This window comes from Rhincodon typus, chromosome 10, assembly GCF_021869965.1.
Source record: "Rhincodon typus isolate 14 chromosome 10, sRhiTyp1.1, whole genome shotgun sequence".
Lineage (NCBI taxonomy): Eukaryota > Metazoa > Chordata > Chondrichthyes > Orectolobiformes > Rhincodontidae > Rhincodon > Rhincodon typus.
This window is the reverse complement of record NC_063341.1, coordinates 8,801,436-8,824,573: the sequence shown is the minus strand read 5'-3', so window position 1 is coordinate 8,824,573 and position 23,138 is coordinate 8,801,436. Positions and strand designations below refer to the sequence as shown.

The window sequence follows — 23,138 nt, the reverse complement described above, 5'->3', positions numbered from 1 at the left end:
AGCCAACAAAAAGCTCAACTGCCTAATGAATAGCAATGTGAAGCAAAACAACGGCTTTGAGATTTTCTCAGAAAATATCTTTTAAAGACTCATTCACCATAAATAACAATTTGTATTAGAGGTTCATTGGCATTTTTTTTCATGGATGAGGCAATAAGCAGTGAAACGCAACAAGCTCCTTACATACAGAAATGTTTGGTTAAAAACAAAATGAAGACTAGACATAAGTACAAGCAGAGAGGTGCTTTGAGGTAGTTGCTAATGCATTTTGCTACAAGATTGAATGTCAGGAGCTTCTAGCAGTCAGAAGTCTTTAAAACTGAGAAATCTGGATGACTTCTTAGAATTTACTGGAATATTGTATGTAATTTTCCATGATATGTGGTGAAATCAGAATACATTTTCTTGAATGTTATCTTTGCCCTATTTCAGTCATATAATAAACATATTATTACAGATGTAATTGATAATTTTAGACAACGAAAATGTATAGTAGATTCTGAACATGTTCTGCTCGTAGGTGAAGATTTTCACAACTCGGGTTTGGCGTTGATTATTAAGCCAAGTTTGGGGCATTCTATGCTTTAATATAATACTCAAGTCTGCTCAACATGGAACCATTGAATGGCAACTGCACAGAAGGAGGCCTAGCAGTCTATCATATTTTTGCTTGTTGTCTGAGTTCACCCAGTGCCATTCCCATGCCTTTTCATTGTAGCCTTGCCAATGTTTCCTTTTCAGACAATGATAAAATGCTCTTTGAAAACTTTGATTGACCCTGCCTCCAGCACACTCTCAAGCTGCACATTCCAGACCCTAAACACACCTGAGTGAAATGGTTTTATCATGTCACCGTTGCTTATTTTGCCAAGTATGTTAAATCCAGGCTCTATGTCTCTTGGTTCTTCCGCCAAAAAGAATAGCAACTCCCTGTCTACTCACCTTTCATGATTTTGAATGCATCGACAAACTCTCTCAAAGTCTCTCAATCTTCAGTCCAGAAGAGAGCCTTCAGTGCAAAGGGTCTGCACCAACAAGAAAACTAATCTTAATCTACACCAGTCCCTTTTCTAGCATTTGATCTATAGCCTTGAATGTTATGACATTGCTCATCCAGTACTTGTTAAAGGTTGTGAGCTTTTCCTTCTCAACTGGCCTCCAAGGCAGTGCATACCCATCACCCTCTGAATGAAAAATCTTTTTTTCAAATCCCCTCTAAACCTCCTGCCTTTTACCATAAAATCATGCACCTTGTTATTGACATTTCAACGAAGATCTTCAGACAGCACCTTCCAAACCCATAACCACTTCCATCTAGAAGGACAAGGGCAGCAGATATTGGGAACACCATCACCTTCAAGTCTCCTCCAAGCCACTCACCATCCCAACTTGGAAATTTATCGCTGTTCCCTCACTGTCGCTGGGCCAAAATCCTGGAATTCCCTCCCTAATGGCATTGTGAGTCAACCCACAGCAGGGGGACTGCAGCGGTTCAAGAAGGCAGCTCACCACCACCTTCTCAAGGGCAACGAGGGAGGGGCAATAAATGCTGGCCAGCCAGTGACACCCAAATCCCACAAATCGATTAAAAAAAACGAAGCAGTTGCTTTCGATCCATCCTGTCATCCCGGGATCCATCCTCATGAATCTCTTCTGTACCATCTCTAACGCCTTCACCTTCTTTCTGAAGAGTGGTGTCCAGAACTGGACATAATACTCCAATTGAGGATGAGCCAGTGTTTTATACTAGCTCTCACAACCTGTGTTGCTTTCTTCAATGATTAATACAAATATGCACACCAGTCCCTCAATCCCCACATCCTCTTTAGAACTGTCTCTGCTCTGCCGTTTTCTCACCAAAATGAATCACTTCACATGAGCCTGCATTAATTTCCACCTATCACTTGTCTGCCCATTCCATCAAGGTGTCTCTGTCCTTTTGAAGTTATATACCATTCTCCTCATGGATCACAATACTTCCAAGTCTTAGTCACTGAAAGCACTTTGTGCCTTTTCTTTATTTGAGGTTTACAAGAGGAAATTTACTGGTGGGGGAAGCCTGGCAGATTACTCTACATAGAGTGGGAAGAGAGGTGCCTCCTTTAAATGTCCCCCTTCTGTTTCAGGTGATGCCCCCTAATATCTGCCCTCCAGGCCTACTCCCAGCACTCCTGATTCTCACCATGTCCCCCAGGTCATATCTTGTCTCATACCATGTCACTTTGTCAGCCCAAACTTGAATATTGTCCAGATCTTGCTGTACTTGGACATGGACTGGTTCAGTATCTGAACCATTGCGAATGGTGTTAAACATATTGCAGCCGTCAGTGAACATTTCCACTTTGAAGTTTATGATGAAAAGAAGGTCATTAATGAAGCAGCTAAAGGTGTTTGGGCCGAGGATACTACCCTGAGGAACTCTTGCCGCTAAGGCCCTTGAGATGATTGACTTCAACAATTTTCCCTTTTGCTAGTTTAGATTCCAACCTGTGGAGAGGTTTCCCCCAATTCTAATTTGCTCAGGGTCCTTGATACTACACTCAGTCAAATTGTGCCTTGCTGTGAAGGGTAGTAACTCTCCCTTCATGGTGGTGGAGTGGTAATGTCCCGAGTCTAGTAATCTACAGTCACTGGCAAACATTTTGGCTCATAGGTTTGAAGCCATCTGGGGAAATGTGGAATTCATTAAAATTCTGGGATAGCAGGTTAGCCTAATAGTGCCCAGGTAAATGTTGCAAATTGTCTTAAAAGCCCAACTGGTTAATTAATAGTGAATGAAATCTTCTGTCCTTCCTTGCTCTGACCTATATGTGACTCCAGTCCCACATCAATATGGATAACTCTTAAATACCCTCTGAATTGGCCCCACAAACCATTCAGTTGTAACAAAACTTAAATTCTTGGTATTATCCATTCCTGGTTTCCTGTGTCCTCCATTTTTGGCCATGTCTTCAGCTGTCATGATTCAAATTCCCTGAGTAAACTTTTCTGTTTTTTGCTACCATGCACCTGCCTTCAAAACACTCCAAAACTCTAACCTTTTGGCTAAGCTTTGTGTCACCTTTCTCTTTGTCTCAATCCCAGCAATTTCTACCCACTTACATTCTCATGAAACTCCTTGGAAGGTTACATCGTGGTAAAAGGACCAGTAAAATGCAAGTTATTGTTGGAGTGATGTTTGTGAAGTGCCGACCAAATGCACTGCCCTGGAAAATCATGTGCCCGTTGGAACGCCTTCAGGAAAATGGCTGTGCTGATATTCACAACAAGATTGCATGAGAGACATAGATTGCATTTGTAATATAGCAAGACAACTCTGCAGCCTGCAGTCAGATGCTGTTACTGATTCACATCTTTTCTTCTCAAAGTTTTGTTTTTACTGCAGTTAATGGAATTTTCCAACATGGAGTTGACCAGAACCATTTTCATTAAATCTTCTTTATCAGCTCGTGAAAACTTTTCAAATTTCTGGGAAGCCTGCTATTGCCTTGTGTCTCACAGCTAGTACGCAGCATACACTTAAGAAAACTGCTCATGATATTGTCACCACATTACAGCATGAGACTCGAGGGCTTAAAACCATAGAATCCCTACGGTGCGGAAGCAGGACATTTGGCCCATCAAGAGCAAACTGGCCCATCAAGAGCAACCTGGCTCTCCAAAGAACATCTCACCCAGACCTGCCCCCCTACCCTACCCCAGCGTTTCCCATATCTAATCCACCTTGCCTGCACATCCCTGAACACTATGAGTAATTTAGCATGGCCAATCCAACTGGCCTGCACATCTTTGGGCTGTGGGAGGAAACTCTCATAGACATGGGGAGAATGTGCAAATACCACACAGACAGTCACCCGAGGGTAGAATTGAAGCCAGGTCCTTGGCACTGTGAGGCAGCAGTGCTAATCATTGAGCCACCGTGCTGCCCCATAAGGGCTGCATAAAGGTCTCGTTCTCCATCTTAACTGTAACCACTTGAAGCATGGCATGCTGATAGAAATATGCAACTATTTGTAACCAAACAGCTTGGTAGTGGCTGAGACACTGAAATGCCTGTGATTGTACTATATATGTACATATCAGGAGCTTTAATTACTCTGTTATCCACAGCTAGCTTTTATTTTAGGGGCAAATTTCCGCTTTAAGTACAAACACCCTGTTGAAGGTGAAAAAAACGCAAGAACATAATTGGAGATTACAATAACAGGTAACCTATAGGATTAGTGACTTGTAAATATTAAAGCTGAGAATTGTGTGTCAGCTGTTGCTTGTGAAATTGTTTTATCTCGTATCAATTCCTGCAGAATTACTTTGTTTCTTTAAGGGCCCTGCTGATAAAATATGTCATTTTATTGCACTTCAGCTCTGTCCACTTCTTCATTCAATGTTATGAAGCTGGTCAACATCACAGCAACGAAATGAGTGTGGAGAAATGGGCCTTAAAGTAGCTTTGTGACAAAATCAATAACTTTAAATGCATGTTTAAAAACTGAATCAAAAAGCTTGTGTTGATAATGTGCTTTGTATCTTGGATTTTGCGATGGTTCTCATGCAGTTATACTGTCATGAAATTATTAATACACTGTCATTCAAAGGCAATTAATCTCCAACTGATATGCCAAGAATGAAGTTTACCTGGAACTCTGATATAATTTGGAATTTCCAATGTGTCCGATGGTGGCTTATTTATTAGTGCTGTCTTGGGCATGCATGAGACATTATAATTTTGATGTTTGATTGTGTTGTGAAGACGGTATTACAAATTGATATAGAGGAATGAGTGCCTTCCAGAGAGTGTCAATTTCTGTATCTTTCAAATTCTATGTGATCTATTCAGATGGTCTGCACACAACTACTGTGCTTGCATTCTGAGTTGTTACTCAAAAAACGTAAACCAGTCTCAGTTAATCTTGATGATAGCTGTTCTTTGCAGCAAATGGAAATTTAGACTGTAGCACAAGGGGATGGCACTTTATGATTGTCAGGTGCGCGAGACCTCAATGCTTTTGCCACAAAAGTAAGTCACACCTCGGATTGGAGAGGATATATTTTAGATCAACCAAGTCATTTCTATTAGCAGGCTGACCGGCATCAGATATGCTGATTTAATGGCACAGAAGTTCAGAAAGCCATGTGGAGATTCAAGCCATTTTGTCAGGAAAGACAGGCAGGAAATAAGATAAAGTGTTGCATACAAGTTTTAGAACCCTGGAACATCCTTTTCTTTTCATTCGTTTACAAAATATGGATGTTACTGACTAGTCCAGCATTTATTTCCCATCCCTGATTGCCCAGAGGGAAATTAAGTGTCAACGACATTGCTATGATCTGGAGTCACACGTTGGCCAGACCAGATAAAGACAATAGGTTTCCTTTCCGAAAAGATATGGGTGAACCAGATGGGTTTTATAACAATTGGCAATGGTTACAATTAGGCCAGCACTCTATTCCAGTATTTTTTCCCCATTATTGAATTCAATTTATATAGTTATGGGAAAAGGATAGGCTTGCTCTAAAATTTAAAAGTTCTAAATTGGAGCAAGGCCAATTTTGATGATATTAGACAGGAACTTTCAAAAGTTGATTGGGGTAGGCTGTTCACAGGTAAAGGGATAACTGGCAAGTGGGAGGCTTTCAAAAGTGAGATAGTGCAAATTCAGAGAAGGTATGTTCCTGTTAGCATGAAGGACAAGGCTGATAGGATTCAGGAGCACTGCATAACTAGAAATATTGAGGCTCTGGTCAAGAAAAAGAAGGAGGCATATGTCAGGCATAGTCAGCTGGGCTTGAGTGATTCCCTTGAGGAGTAAGGGGAGAGTAGGAATATACTTAAGATGGAAATCAGGAGGGCAAAAAGGGGACATAAGATAGCCTTAGCAGATAGGGTTAAGGAGAATCAAAAGAGATTCTATAAGTATATTGATGGCAAAAGAGTAACTATAGAAAGTATAGGGCTCCTTAAAGATTAACGAGGCTGCATATGTGTAGAACCACAAGAGATGGATGAGAAATTGAATGAATATTTCACACAATATTTACTGTAGAGAAAGAAATGGAAGCAAGGGAACTCGGGGAAATAAATTGTGATGTCTTGAAAAGAATCCACATTTCAGAACAGGAGATGCCAGAGGTCTTAAAACGTATAAATGTAGATGAATCCCCAGGACCTGAGCAGGTATATCCCAGGACATAGTGGGAAGCTAGGAAAGAAATTGCAGAGACAATAGCAGAGATTTTTGTAGCATTGATAGCCACAAGTGAGGTGCCAGAAAACTGGAGAGTAGCTAATGTTGTGCCATTATTAAAAAAGGCTGTAAGGAAAAGCCAGAGAACTACAGACTGGTGAGCCTTACATCAGTGGTAGTAAATTGTTGGAGGGGATTCTGAGAGACAGGATTTACAAGAATTTGGAAAGTTAAGGACTGATTTAAGGATAGTCAGCATGGCTTTGTGCATGGGAAATTGTGTCTCACAAACCTGACTGAGTGTTGGAAGAGGTGACCAAGAACATAGCTGAAGGCAGAATGGTAAACATTGTCTGCATGGACTTTAGCAAAGTCCTGAAAAGATTCCACATGGTTGATGAGTTAGTAAGGTTAGATCACATGGCATTCAGGGAGATCTGGTCATTTGGATACAGAATGGACTTGACGGTAGGAGACAGAGGGTGGTGGTCGAGGGTTGTTGTTTGAACTGGAGGCCTGGCCAGCGGTGTGTCACAAGAATGGGTGCAGGGTTCATTGTCGTTCATCATTTATAGAAATGTTTTGGATGGGAATAGGGGAGGTGTGGTCAGTAAGTTTGCAGGTGACACCAATTGGTGGTATAATGGACAGTTAAAACGTTATCTAAGAGCACAACAAGATCTTGATCAGCAGGGCCAATGGGTTGAGGAGTGGCAGATGGAGTTTAATTTAGATAAATGCAAGGTGCTGTATTTTGGCAAGAGAAACGAGAGCAAGGCTTAGAAGGTTAATGGTAGGGCCCTGGGGAGTATTGTCGATCAGAGGGACCCAAGGGTGCAGGTACATCATTCCTTGAAAGTGGCGTCACAGGCAAACAGAGTGGTGAAGAAGGCATTTGGCACACTTGCCTTCATTGGTCAGAGCATTGAGTTTAAGAATTGCGATGTCATGTTGCAGTTGTATAGGACATTGGGGAAGCCACTTTTGGAGTACTATGGACAGTTCTGGTCGCCCTGCTATAGGAAAGATTATATGAAATTGGAAAGGGCGCAGAAAAGATTTACAAGGGGTGTTACCGGAGCTGGAGGATTTGGAGACAGGTTGGATTGGCTGGGGCTTTCTTTCCTGGAGCGTAGGAGGTCGAGGGGTGACCTTATAGAAGTTTATAAAATCATAAGGGGCATGGTTAGGGTAAATAGCAAAGGTCTTTTCCCCAGGGTGGGGGAGTCCAAAATTAGAAGGCACACAATTAAGGTGAGAGGGGAAAGATTTGAAAAGGACCTAAGGGGCAACTTTTTCACGCAGAGGGTGGTGCATGTATGGAATGTCCTGCCAGAGGAAGTGATCGAGGCCAGTACAATTCCACCATTTAAAAGACATTTGGGCAGGTACGTGAATAGGGAAGGTTTAGAGGGATATGGGCCAAACGCAGGCAAAAGGGACAAGTTCAGTTGAGGAAACCAGATTGGCATGGATGAGTTGGACTGAAGGGTTTGTTTCCGTACTGTATGTCTCTATGACTGTATGACATTCAAACCTATGTGCCCAGAAATTTGGCCTGGGATTCTGGTATGCAGGCCCAGTGACATTGCCACTACGTCACTGCAGCCCCTTTGAAACCCTTACACACACGTTATGAAGATGGTCCTCACTGTTCATAAACAGCAGAGTGGGTGAAGCCAGATCCATAGATGTCAGATGGAAGATAAATAGAGTTCAGGAGATATTCTCTCAAGAATCTAAAAGTAATATTTGAGCCTGGTAAATCTTGGATTTCTATGCATCGCAGGTTTAGAATTTAAAATGCAATCAACAGACTTCTAAGGAAGCCAAACTCTGGAAATTGAACCCCTCGCCTTTTTGTTGATCAGTGTGTCTTGAACTCAAATTCATGGATCCACCTTGGATTTAGACCGCCAGACATCACTGGCTGGATGTGTTAACCGAATGCATCAGCAAGGGCGAGAGTCGCATTGGTCTTAGCGTCCCACTGTCTCCCCACCACAGGCATCGGGGAGTCAGATGTTAAGGACAGATTGCTGTCAAGGCAACAGAGAAATGGATGCACAGCCACTTACTCAGCAGAGATAGAAACCAGATTGGCAGCCTCACATCAAGTAAATAAGAGAGGGAGAGAACAAAATCAATGCAAAATCACTTCACCTGAATGGGTGTTGACACAATGCCACAGGATGCAAGCCCTGGCAGTAATGAGATCTTCTGCCTGAAAAAGAAGTGGTCACTTGAAAAAGCATGAGGGAGACCTGGAAAAGTTTGGAGAACAGAGGAACGTAAAAGTCAGTTTTTCAAAAACATCATGAGTGCAGTTTTAATACCAGATATCTGTCAGAACAGCCACAGAGCTGAGCAGCTTCCATAATGGAATTAAAAAAACTCAAGAGAACTCAGTGGGAAAAAAGAAGCTGAATGTCATTAAAAGCACTTAGTCAGTAGTCAAAAGTCAGTAATGGGGAAATTAGCTTTTAACAGAAAAGAAAATGTGGTGAGGAAAGTAAAAACCCACATGTAGCCAAGAAGATAACCTGCATGTAGCCAAGGGGATAACACGCATGTAGCCAAGGGGATAACCCGCATGTAGCCAAGGAGATAACCCATATGTAGCCAAGGGGATAACCCGCATGTAGCCAAGGGGATAAATTCAAATCAACTATCCTGAAGAGGGACTGATTACCAAACACTCAAAGTAAATTTGATCCCTTACAGGGAAGAAAACGCAGAAAAACTAGGGTGGGAAGCAGTAGTGAAACTTCTGGCAGTTACTGAGCAGTTTTCGACTATTTACTCAAAGGAAAATTTAACATGAAACAAATTACTAAAGCTCTTCAATAACAGTTTTGAGTGATATCGGACGAATCCAGTTTGCTCCATCAGGAATGGCTAATAACGCAAGCATTTCAATCAGATGTAAGTGCAATAATGTGATATCTTCACTCTAGTAAGTGAGCAGCAACAAATTTATTGAACGTAACTGTGTACAGTAAGAAAGTGGAATGTTAATAGTCTGATAATTGCTCATCAGGGATTGATTAGCTCCATCCTGTCTGGTGAATACGGATCAAATTAGTGTTCAGAAGGAGATAACACAGTGTGAAGCTGGAAGAACACAGCAGGCCAGGCAACATCAGATGAGCTGGAAAGTTGTCGTTTCGGGTCAGGACCCTTCTTCAGAAGGGTCCATGATGCCTCTCCCTGACCCTGACTGCCAATGACGACTGCAGACAGACACAGAGACCCTCCTTGCCTGCCTGGCTTCAGCTGCAGCTACAAACTGGTGGTATGGATGCTGGGCACACTTTTTACTTAACATTTCAAAAAGAGAATGGAGCCTCAGCTTCGGATTGACCTCTCCTCATTTTTTTTTAATTCATTCACAGGAAGAGGGTGTTGCTAGCCAGGTTGCATTTATTGCCCATCCTTAATTGCCAGGGGTTCGGTGGGTGGGGTGAAGAGTCAACCACATTGTTTTAGGTCTGGAGTCACTTGCAGGCCAAACCAGCTAAGGATGGCATTTTCTTTCCCGAAAGGACATTGGTGAACAGATGTGTTTTTCCCAAACATTAGCAACAGATTCATGGTCTTATTTTACACATTGAATTCCAGATTATTTTTATTAAATTCAAATTCCATCATGGCAGGATTTGAACCCAGGTCCCCAGAACTTTGTCTGGGTCTCTAGAATAAGAGGCGGCACGGTGGCTCAGTGGTTACCACCGCTACCTCACAGCACCAGGTTCAATTCCACCCTCGGGTGACTGTCTGTGTGGAGTTTGCACACTCTCCCTGCATCTGCGTGGGTTTCTGCTGGGTGCTCCAGTTTCCTCCCACAGTCCAAAGATGAGCAGGTTAGGTAGATTGGCCATGTTAAATTGCCCGTAGTGTCCAAGGGTGTGTAAGTTCGGTGGACTAGCTATAGGATATGCAGGGTTACAGGGAAAGGGTAGGGGGATGGGGATGGGTCTGGTTGGGATGCTGTTTGGAGGGGTGGTGTGGACTTGTTGGGCCGATTGGCCTGTTTCCACACTGTAGGGATTCTGTGATTATTCGACGAACAGTCCAGTGATAATACCACAAGGCCATTGCTTCCCCTCATCTAACTGAATAGAAGGTGGTTGTTTCTTCTGTTTTGGTGAGGCTCCTATTGAGCCTCTAGCCTCAACACTTTGCCCTTGCACCATCCTTAACTGGATGGGAGAACTGCCCTCTGAAATTAATTGGCAAATTTGGAAAAACATCACACAGAGTGGTTTTCTAATCTCCATTTCAGCCTGATGATAGAACTTGGTGTTCTGCAAGGAAAATTCTACCTTACTTGATAAAGACTATAAGAAATATGCGTAGACGTAGGCCTTTCAGCCCATTGAGTCTGCTGTACCATTCATGATTAATGTGATAATCCTCAGCTTCACTTTCCTGCCTTTTCTCCGTAACCCCTGATTCCCTTACTGATTAAAAAACAAGTCTACCTCAGCCTTGAGTAAACTTAATGACCCTTCTTCAACAGGCCTCTGCAGTTTAAAAACCCACAGATTCACTCCCCTGGGAGAGAGGAAACTTGACCCCACTTCTATTTTAAATGTGTAACCTTTAATCTGAGGTTATGCCCTCTGGTCCTGAACTCTCCCATAAGGAGAAACAACCTTTCTGCATCCAAACTCTCACGTCTCCTGAGAATCTTGTATAATAAAGTCGCAATCGTGGATTTAAACAAGTCTGTGCAAGTAATTGTTGTTCAGAATGGCTTCAAAATGTCCCCATCATAGATACACATTAAACAAACTGATGCCCTGGATTAGATGCTGATTAAAAAGGTAATGTGTGCTTGACACTGTACTTACGTTCCTTGTTGAGGTGACTCCCCCATGCTGGGCTATCATGGTGCAGGCAGCTCTCACTAGGAACAATTTCAGGCTCTATTGAAGAATGATAATGTGGGCTCTGAATTTGAATTATCAAACCTCCCTGAAAGGTTTTCATAAGAACCTATCAGCTTACATCTCCAAATGGAACAATTTAAAAGTGAACCATGCATATTATATGTTTAGCATGGACTCTAAGTTCAGACATTAATGTTGTTAAGTCAGGACTGGCAGCTCAGATGCTGTTCATGTAGCTGAAGGGATAACTAAGAGCAAGTTGCATGAACCGATATTATCTGAAGAGTTTTGAAATCAAGAATGTACCTTAAATGGTCCTAAACAGAAAACAATGTTTTCCTCAGTACAATATTTTCAAACTGAATAAAACTACATGGGTTATTTCAAATCTTTTTGGAGCCTCTAATTAACTGTAAAGTTTTCCCCATGTACTGAAGATGTCCTGGAAGACAGTACAGTTGGCAATGAGGCAGGGAAAGATACAGAATTGGAGCTTGATGTCTTCCCACGGCCACTGGCAGGAATCTCTGTAATACAGCCTTGCGGTCTCGCATTGGGCTTTTGGGGTGACTCCTTATTTGATGGTGACTCCAAGGCCCAGAGGGAATGGCAGCAATGACCACCCTCTTTCCCAGGGGAGCTCCACTGTCGTGATTCCACCCGGAAGATTGTTGGGATTGACTTGCCTTGTTCAGCTTTCTCCCAGAGAAGAGGTGCCTTGGCACTGAGGCTCCCACACCTTGGCGACGGCATTGGCATTGACACTGCTTGCAGGGCACTGATGAAAGGCCAGCCCTTTAATTGGGGCTAATTAAATGGCAGTCCAAATGGTGGCCAGTTAACTGCCACTTTGCCCCTGGCAGTGGGAATTCAGGCCAGTATGTTGATCATTGCAGAAACGTGGTCCAACATCCTGGTGGATTCTGTTCTGCCGTCTGATCCTGCTCATTGTTGAAGGACAAGTCGTGAAATTGCACTTCAGAATATTGTTTGCTGTTATCAAAACTGAATGTTTCAGATCATTGTCTAAAATAAGGGCACAGCATTCGTCCCTGCTCGTGTCATCAATATATACACTCTGGTGCAGCTAAACTAGAATGGAGAATGTGGAACATGAACCAGCATCATCAAACAGTTTTTTCTGCCAGCTTGTAAATTGCCTTCTGAATGTACTTAATTATTGAGAGTGCTGTAGAAATTTGTGAATAACAATAAATGATTTTCCACAAACCTCTCTCATTATGATTAAGTACTTAGGAGTTCAATCTGGATAAATGCCAGATATTGCATTTTGGTACAACAAAACAGGGTAGGGCTTACACAATTAATGGGTAGTGTTGTAGAACAGAGGGACCGAGGGGTTCAGGTACATAATTCATTGAAATTTGTGTCACATATAGATAAGGTGGTTAAAAAGGCATTTAGCACACTTGCCTTCATTGCTCAGTCCTTTGAGTATAGGAGAGGGGAAGTCAGGTTGAGGTTGTACAGGACATTAGTGAGGCCTCTTCTGGAGTACTGTGTCCAGTTCTGGTCGCCCAGTTATAGGAAGGATACTATCAAGCTGGAGAAGGTTCAGAAGAGATTTGCCAGGATGTTGCCGGATATGGAAGGTTTGAGCTATAAAGAAAGACTGGATAGGCTGGGACTTTTTCCACTGGAGTGTAGGAGATTGAGAAGTGATCTGATAGAAGTTTTTAAAATAATGAGGGATATAGATAAAGTTAATGGTAGTTGTCTTTTCCCTAGGATGGGGGATTTTAAAAATAGGGGCACATTTTTTAAGATGAGAAGAGAGAGATTTAAAAAAGACATGAGAGGCAATTTTTTTTTCCACAGACGTTAGTTCGTGTGTGGAATTAGCTTTCTGAGGAAGTGATGGATGGGGGTACAATTACAATGTTTAAAAGACACTTGGATAAGTACATGAGTAGGGAAATTTTGGAGGGATATGGGCCAGGAGCAAGCAGGTGGGACTAGTTTAATTTGGAATTATGTTTGGCATGGACTGCTTGAACCGAGGGGTCTGTTTCCGCGCTGTATGATTTCGTGACTGTGTGACTTAGATTGTTTGTCAAGTTTCAATAAAGTCCAACAACTTTGACAGGTAGTTATTTATCCTCTTTCTTTACCCCACCCTTCACAGCACTTTATCAAACATGGATAAGATTATACACTGGGGTACAATAATAGATTGGCACAAAATAAAAGGCTTGATAAGATAATAGACTGGGGTAAATATTAAACTTGGGGAAGATGACAGACTGGGGTAAGATTGTAGGTAGGCTGTTGACCAATTTAGACAAACTGTTCCTGTTTTTATTCCAGAAATAGTCACTATATTACAATTACAGGAGAAATGCTATCTGACAATTGCTCCCCTCTCTCTTAGTGATACGGAGGGGTATTTTAGATTCCTGCACCCACAAACCTAAATTAGCCTGGACTATGTATTTAACCAAGAATATTTCATGTTTGTGTGAATTTGCTATATGTTGCTCTTAGATTTATGCTATTATGGATATTGATTTGCACTCATTTGGATATTACTGCTACCTATCCTCTGCAATAAATAGTGGTGAAGTAGGTTCTTTATTCTCCTCACTATCAAAACACAAATCTGTTCAATTTCAATTGCATTGGTAACTAATTTTTGTTCCCCCTTTGGTTCTTGCTTGCAGGTTCTCCCCGCAGCCCTGTCAACAAAACTACCCTCACACTGATAAGTGTGATCGGCTGTGTTATTGGACTGGTTTATGGCTCACACCTGAACTGTCCTTTGTCTGTCAAAGTTGTTCTCCATGTCCCAGAACATCTCATTGCAGATGGTGAGTACATAAAACCTATTCTCAGTTCAATGCATTAGAGGATGCTATGTATAGTAGGGGTATTTTTCATGCATTGAAGGGTGGGGACCATGGGCTGGACTTTGCTGGGCCATCATGTCAGGGTTGGAGATGGAGGAGCCAGGAAAGTGGCGGGGAGCTGCTTTCTTGCCAACGTGGGCATTTTTTTGGACAGTCTGGTAACTGAGTCAGCTACCCGCTCCATTGAGGCAGTCAGTCAATTTGGTGGATTAAGGCCCCAATTCCATGGGCTACTTAGAGCTTCTACGAATGTTTTGACAATGTCAAAGTAACCCCTCAGACATGTGGACTCAAGGCAAATTTCTGGTGGTAGGTCAGGGGGACATCAGATTTGACTTTTCCATGCTCCATTGATGCTCTGGGAATGAAGGACTGCAGCTCTGTCAGTGAAAAGGGGATGCAGATAGGTGTCCTCGCCATCCTGATATCCCTGCTGAAAGGAGCAGTCCCCCTCTCCAGAGGCAAAAACCTGCCAAAAAATGGGTCACGCGACGGGAATGTGTTGGCCATCTTGAAACTCCATTTTGAAGTGTGCAAGATAATTTGCGTCCTTTGCCACTTTGTCCAGTTTGTCCCATTGGGCTGTCTGTGGGCAAGTCTTTCTGTTGAAGCGTTCCTGTGATTCTTGTCTGCCTCAATCAGCTGCATCCAGCCCTCCCTCCTGAGGGCACTGCCAAGGCTTTAGAGCTCCTGACTATCTATGGGCTGTCAGCGCCAAAGGTTCACCTTCTGTCCTGACTGGAATGGCGAACATGGAGCCAAATAGTGAGAACACTGCCTCCTGGAACATTGTGCCACTGGTATCACAGGTGGCAAGTGTGAGATTGGAAAACCTCCTTCAGCCAACTGCAGAGTTTATAGACTGTGGAAGATCAGGCCCATTGCCCTACAGCAAATAGAATGGAAAACATTCCTGGTGGAAGCAAGTTTTATTGGAAATATGATGTAATGGCAATAATAGAGACCTGGATCAAGAAAAGCTGGGAAGGGTTGTCAAATGTTCCTGTGCACAAGGTGTTCAACAAAGATTCAAAAAAAGGGAGGAAAGGAGGAGGAGTGGTAGAAATGGTTAAGAAGATCATTGCAGTGCTGGAGAAAGAGGATGTCCCAAGGAGTTTATTGATGGAATCAATTTGGCTATTTAAAACAAAAGGATGGAAACACATTGCTCAATGTACTCTATAGACCACCAACTAGTCAGAAGGATATAAAGGAACAAATCTGCAGAAAAACTGTAGAATGCTGTGAACATAATACAGTAGTGATAATGGGGAACTTTCCTAACCAAATGTAGACTGGGGCCATGACTGTGTAAACGACAGAGAAGGACAAATGTGCCTAGATGGTATTCAGGAAAATTTCTCACAGCTGTGTGTGTCCATTCTGATAAATAAAGATGCAATGGTGCAGTTAGTTCTTGAATGAAGTTGGCCAAGTGGATCAAGTTTTAGTGGAGGAACATTTTGGAGACAGTGTTCACGGTATCGTAAAGTTTAACATGATGCTGGAGAATGAGAATGGTCAATCCACAGTAAAAATAATTAACCAGAGGAGAGCCACAAGAATAGAGATGGACCAAATAACATGGAAGAAAATATTGGTGGAAAGAACTGAAGCAGCACAATGTGCCTTCATAAACCTTCAAAAAAGTAAAGGTTTAGCTCCAGTCAAGGCATATTCGCTCAAAAGAGAAAAGTAGGGCAAACAGATCTAGAGCTTCCTGGACAACAAAGGCTGAATGAATGAAAAAAAAAGAAAAGGAATGTTTATTACAGATGTTAGGTAAAGCATACAATTGAGAACAAGGATGAAAACAAAGAGTTTAGAAGTTGATGGAAAGCATATTATAAAATTGAAGAGGGAATATGAGAAAAGATTGGCAGCTAACATTAAGGAGATCCCAAAGGCTTCTACGGGCATATAAACAGTAGAAGTATGGTCAAAGGAGGCAAACGGCCAATTAAGGACTGACAAAGGGAATTTACACGTGGAGGCAAGGGGCATGGCTGAGGTAGGAAATGAATACTTTGCACTTGTCTTAACTAAAGAGGTATATGCTCCCAGGCCATGCTAACATAACAGGGAACTCTGTCTTTAGAAGCATTCAAAATTAATAAGGCGGAAGTGATGGATGTATTGTTGATATTGAAAGTTGACAGGGTATCGGGATCGGATGAGATGCACACAATGATATGGAAAGACGCGAGTAGAAATTGCAGTGTCGCTGACAAACACTTTCAGTCTTCTCTAGTCCCAAGGGAGGTAACAGAGGACTGGAGAAATTGCAGACATTGTGCCTTTGTACAGAAAAGGTTGTAACGATAAGCCCAGCAATTACAGATCTGTCAGTTTAACTTTGGAGATGGGGAAGCTTCTGGAAATCGTTATTCAGGATAAAATTAATGGTCCCATGGTAAAAGGTGTGTTAATTAGGACGGGCCAGCATGGATTTCTAAAAGGGAAATTGTGCTTAACTCAATTACTGTAAGAGGTTTTTGAGACACTGCAGAAAGGGCCAATGAAGGTGCACATGGACTTCCAGAAGGTGTTAAGTACAGTGGTATGCAACAGACTTAGAGAAACCTTATAGGTCATGTAATAAAAGGGAGAGTAGCAATATGAATGTAAAATTGACTCATAGGAAGCAGAGAGTAATGGCCAATGGATTATTTTGGGCTGTATGTAGTGGACTCCCCAGGGGCTGGTATTGGGACCCTTTCTTTTCCTTATACACATTTATGATCTAAATATTGGTATGCAGCAGACAATTTCAAAGTTTGAATATGGTATAAAACTTGAAAGAATTGTAAACTGTGAGGAGGACAGTGTAGAACATCCAAAGGACATAAACAGGTTGGTGGACTGGGCAGATATTTGGCCAATGAAGTTCAACGCAGAGAGGTGTGAGGTGATGCATTTTGGTAGGAATAACATGGGCAGACTCTACAAAATAAGAGGTACAATTCTTATAGAGGTAGATGAGCAGAAGGATCTGGATGGTTTTGTATACAGATCATAAAAGGTGGAGAGAACAGTTAATAAAGTATATTGGCCTTTATTATTAGTGACATAGAGCGCATGAGCAAAAAGGTTACATTGAACTTACAAACAATACTTCTTGGGCCTCAGCTGAAGTATTGTGAATGTATTGGAGCAAGTGCAGGGGAGGTTTAAAAGAATAGTTCCAAAAATGAGACACTTTGGTTGTGAGGATGATTGGAGAGGTTGGAGAACTGTTCCCCATGGAGAGAAGAAGGCTGAGAGGAGATCTGACAGAATTCTTCATAATTATCATTAGATATGAAGAAACATTCCGGTCGTACAAGTATCGAGAGTGAGAAGGCACAGGTTTAGAGTCTTTTGAAAAATTTTCAAGTGTGATGTGAGTGAAGACCTTGTCACACAATGAGTTGTTCAGGTTTGGAATGCACTCTCTCAAGGCAGACTCAATTGAAGCTTTCAAAAGGGCAGTGGATGGTTAATCTAATAGAAATAAAAAGCAAGGGTACAGGATAAAGGCAGGAGCATTGCTGCTCATTTGGAGAGACAGAACAAACACAACGGGCCAAAAGCCTTCTCCTGCCATAACATATCTGTGATTCTGTTAATGCAAGGACATTACATTGAGGTGCAAACATTTACCTGTATTGGAAATTAAATCTGGACTTCCTTGTACCTTTTAATCTAGTGAATATTGATTAATTTTAATAGATGTACAATAATTAAATCAGCAAATTAACTGGTTGCACTGAATAAAGCAATCAGAGGATTGAAAATCCTAGGCAGTCTTTGGCATTCATTCTGCAAAACTTGTTTGAATATCAAATTATTAGAGATTTGTAAAGAAGCACAGCAAGTTCCAGTAGAGAGATTTTGACATCAATGCCTTTGCACTGATAATAATGGCATATTTGCGCAAAAACAAGATTGAAAGGACAGCCAATCATATTTGGGATCACTTCTTCAATAAAGGACAAATAAACCCAGGGACGAAACAGCCTGGAAATTCCTCTTCCGCCCATTCCAGCAGTCAAAACTAATCTTGGAAATCACATGGTCGTATGATCTTATACTCATGTAGAGTCAGCATCTACTACTCTTGTTGGCTTCTATTCAAGAGGCTCTAGGTATGCAACAACCACTTAACATCCAGTGTTTTCCACCCACTCTTACATATATTAAAATAATGTTATTTGATCTTCTTGATTTGTTCGATTGCAATAATCCTTCAGGAGGCACAATAGTTTAATTGTTCTGGGCAGAAATTCAACTTAGACTGAAACGGAACTGAATACCAGACACAATGGATAATAGGTATCCAATCCAACTATTTTTGTACACCACCTGAGATAAATTACTCTTCTACAATATGAATTATTAATATTGCAAGTATGTATTGATACCTTGTTGTTGAAATTAAAACTTCAAAATTAAATTTTCAATTTCTTTTCAGCGTCTTTGAGGAAAACCTAAGCTACTGTCAATTCCTCACAGGATCAGTGGATTCATCCTCTTTTAATTAATTCCTCTTGATGCACTGACATATATTTACAAATTCTGTATACATTCATCATGAGGAGATCTAACTGAAATTCCCTTGACTGTTGTGGCATTGAATTATCCAGTCAAAGCCCAGGCGTTGAGATAGACTGAAGGATGCAGTGGACATTTATTGAAGGTATTAAAACACACATAAGAAAATTCACTGAATAAAAGTAACCACATTTTAGTATCACATTTTTGTTATTTTAATAAAATCAAAATACTGCAGCTGCTGTCAACCTGAAACAAACACAAAAATTACTGGAGAACCTCAGCTGGTGCGACAACATCTGGAGGGAGAGAAACAAAGTTGACATTTCAGGTCTGATAAGAAACTTCTTCAGAACAAATAAGGGCAGGACTTATACAATTAAAAGTACAGCCTTGAGTAGTGTTGTCGAACAGGGAGAACTGGGTGTTCAGGTACACAATTCTTTGAAGTTTGCATCACAGAGTGGTTATGAAGGCGTTTAGCATGCTTGCCTTCATTGCTCAGAATTTTGAGTACAGGAGTTGGGACATGATGTTGAGATTGTCCAGCACATCGGTGAGGCCTCTTCTGTAGTACTGTGTACAGTTCTGATCACCCTGTTATGGGAAGGATATTATTATATTAGAGAGGGTTCAGAAGATTTTTGCCAGGATATTGCTGGGAATGGAGGGTTTGAGTAATAATGAGAGGCCGGATAGGCTGGGATGTCTTGCACTGGAGAGTAGGAGGTTGAAGGGTGACATTAAAGAAGTTTATAAATCATGTGGGGTATAGAAAAAGTGAATGGCAGGTGTCTTTTCCCCAGGGTGAGAGATTCCAAGACTAGGGGGCATATTCTTAAGGTGAGAGGAAAAAGATTTAGAAAAGACATGAGGGACAATTTCTTTGCACAGAAAGCAGTTCGTTTGTGGAATGGACTTCCAGAGGAAGTGGTGCATGTGGGTACTGTTACAATGTTTAAAAATAATTAGATAGGTTAATGAATAGGAAAGATTAGAGGGATATGGGCCAAGTGCAGGCAGGTGGGTCTAATTTAGTTTTTCTGTGCTGCATGACTCTATGACTTGACAACTTATGTAGGCAAAGCAAGTGGATCATGATATCCAATTGGAGCCAAAGAAACTCTGTTTGTCTCTCCACAGACACAGCCAAACCTGCTGAGTTTCTCTTGCACTTTGAGGATTTTTTTTAATTTCAGCCTGTTCTCCTGTCTAGGAGACATTGTCTTGATTTCACCACTGAGGAGGCAGGTTTGGTAGACTCTCAGTTTGGCATTCTCAGTCAGTTCGACACTCTCTTGATCAACTTGATCATAACAGATGCAGCTTTTACTATGGTTTTGTTGATTTCAGTGTGAACTGACAGATTGCTGGTGATTGTGGAGCGTGGATATGTGAAGTTATTGATAATTTGCCGCATCACATTGTCAGTGCTGGTTGATGGCAGATTGGCAGCATTGTGCATCATGACATTCATCTTCCTGACATTAAGAGTCAAAGCAATCTCTCAACAAGAGAGATTGTCTTTTTGTTGCTGCAGGTGCTCCTCAGTGAGCAATATTGATGTGCCATCGTCCGTGTAGAGCAACTTTCTGAAGAAACTTGACGTACCTTTGTCTGGGATCTTAGGCATACAAAGCTAGACAGCTTTCTACTACTGTCAGCATGTGTGCAAACTCTCTCTCTGGAAAGTCTGAAGGCATATGGTTGCAGCAAAGAGTAGAAAATGCCAAGGAGTATCAGTGCCAACCCTGTTGGACCTTACTGCAGAGCTCAAAAGCTTTCTTTTATTCATTCAAGGGACATGAGAGTCATTGGCTGGCCAGCATTTATTGCCTGTATCTAGCTGCCCTTGAACTGAGTAGATTGCTTGGCCAACTCTGAGGGCAGTTCCAGGTCAACCATATTGCTGTGGGTCTGGAGTCACATGTAGGCCAGTCCAGCCGAAGATAGCAGATTTCCTTCTCTGAAGAACTTTAATAAGTTACATGAGTCTTTTCCCAACAATTGGCATGGGTTTATGGTCATCTGTAGATTCTTAATTCCAGGCTTTTTGTTTTTTTAATCATTGAATTCAAATTCCACTATCTACCATGGCAGGATTCGAACCTAGGTCCCCGGGATATTAGCTGAATTTCTGGATTAATACCACTGTGCCCTTGAGGTTGCCCTATCATTGCTTAACATATTGTCGTAAAAGGATGACATTGGATTGAGCAGCTTCAATGAGCAGCAAATGTGCTTTTGCAGCTTAAATAGACCATGTTTGCTCACATGGATTTTTTCTTTGGTGAGATTGATGAAGACAATCTATGTCATGGTCTTCTGTGGTCAAGACATCTTTGGCAGCTGTTGGACTGAGAAATAATTTTAGCTGCAGATTTTCCAGTACTAAACTACAATGGGATTTGGGAGAGATGCAGCCAACCAGGATCTGCTGTCCCATCAAGGACAAAACAGACAAATGCATTTTCCACAACGCTAAGAGCAGAGAGATGCCTCGCTGGATGTTACAGACAGTGAAATCACCCTACTTCTTGTCTTTTCATCATAAATATCTAGGTACATGGCCCATTTCCTCCAGGAGAGTTAGAGAAGTTTGTCCAAGTGCTATTAGCATGCTGGTTCTCCATGCTTGATGAGTTCAGGATGTAATGTGTCACCAGCTGGATCTATGCCTGCAGCAAGCAAGTCAACAGTTTTACTGAGCTCCTCTCCTGAGAGTTATCCAGCTGGGTTATGACAGGCAGACTTTCCATGCCTGGACTACCTTTGTGACAGCATTTTCCCTAAAATACAACTCGAGGCAATGCTTCACCATCCCATCTCTTCAACTGTTTACTGGAGTCAGTGGTGCCTTCCCCTGCCTTTGTTTGCAAATAAACTTTTCCCAAAACTGATGGACCTATTTCTCCCTTCATATGTACCTCTGACATTTCTTGTGTTGCAAGTCAGCTGGACATTCCAGGATATTCCAGAAGTGCTTGGAAATTATGCTATTGACAAGTTGTTTGAAGGTGTAAAGTGTATATAATAGATATGGAGTTCCAAACTTAGTGCAGAGGTCTTACGTGGGGAATAGGGTAGGATATGCACAATAAATGCATGTCTTAATTTCTCCAGGCATTGAAAAGCCTAACCAAGGATTACTAGACCACTTCTCTGTGAAAAGTAAGTGCTTCACTTATACTTTACAATTATTGGAGGAGTAAGTGGTACTATATTGCTGTCTATTGCTCATTTCTCCGCCCAGCAAACAATATTCCCACCTACTGTCAACTGCTACAATTCATTTGCCCCAGAGTCTGCTTACCACCCTTTACCAATCGGCTTTATTTACCAGGTGACTATAAAGAACAACAGGTTGATGTTCTGCTAACAGAAGCCACTGACTTGTATGAGATCGCCCATTTGTTAACTGAAGTTCTCTGGAAGATATTATTGAGTTTCTCCCTAAGTTAGCTTAATTGCTGAGGAACAGCTAATAAGGATACTTGAAACCAAATGATAGTGCTAAATGGAATGCATTTAGGATGACCGGAGAGTTTTGTCTTCACTGGTATGGGGTTTTGGAACTGCACCTGTGTCAAGATGGTATAACATTAGATTACCTAGGATTTCACTTTCAAGCTGTCACATAGGCTGTAGTTTACAGATAAGATTCCTGTCTCCTCTGGTCAAATGTTGTCCAATGTAATTTGTTTCACATGGATTGTTGTCTCTGAAACACATAATCTGATGTTGCTCCAATGGAACAGAGTGGTGTGTTAACTGTTTTGCATTTGATTTGTTATCTAATCCTAAAATTGTTCGAAACACTAGGAATTGAGCTTACCATATAACCAATTTGCTTATATATTAAATGGATGTGGTAGCTTCATTTTTTCTGGTGGAGAGATCAGTACAGGTGAATTTTGTTGCCTGGGCCTATTATTGTTAGGCACTTGAAGTCTTTTTTTGATTAGGTACCTCATTGTTAGGATTTTGATCTCCTTTTGGTACATTAACTTTGCCAACTTGTTGTATTTTAAGTTAGTTAAAGTTATTGTTGATCTTTTGTTCTTGTAAAGATTGTTATCGTATTAAACTGAAAACTGCTAAAGTTTCTGATGTTTTAAATGCTGCTTTCAATGTAAAGTTCAGCCTTCCTTTCTCAATGTGGTGTCCTCATAGAGATAAAGGAAGATATTCGAAGTTGTTGAACGATTTATGAAAGATATCCACATTCTTCACTCCCTTAGGGCAGCATGGTGGCTCAGTGGTTAGCACTGCTGCCTCACAACACCAGAAACCTGGGTTCAATTCCACCCTTGGGTAACTGTCTGTGTGGAGTTTGCACATTCTCCCTGTGTCTGCGTGGGTTTCCTTCAGGTGCTCCGGTTTCCTCCCACAGTCCAAAGATGTGTAGGTTAGGTGGATTGGCCATGCTAAATTGCTGTGGTGTTCAAGGATGTGTCGATTAGGTGGGCTATAGGGAGATGATTCTGAGTGGGATGCTGTGAGGGTCACTGTGGACTTGTTGGGCCAAAGGGCCTGTTTCCCCACTGTAGGGGTTCTGTGAATCTGGAGGTAAAACTTCCTCAAACAATAAGATTCAATGTATTTTGACTGTATCAAAACTAGCTGCACGATAAAATTTGCACTTTTTTTTCTATATT

General features: G+C 41.6%; 1 protein-coding gene across 1 annotated transcript in view; it reads left to right on the top strand.

Annotated features, from left to right (window-relative positions):
* astn1 (astrotactin 1) overlaps nucleotides 1-23,138 on the top strand; it is a 1,993,575-nt gene that overhangs the window by 792,832 nt on the left and 1,177,605 nt on the right. The window contains exon 7 of the mRNA XM_048602275.1: nucleotides 13,762-13,908. Within this exon, the coding sequence (XP_048458232.1) occupies nucleotides 13,762-13,908 (147 nt within the window). The remainder of the gene's footprint in view (nucleotides 1-13,761; nucleotides 13,909-23,138) is intronic.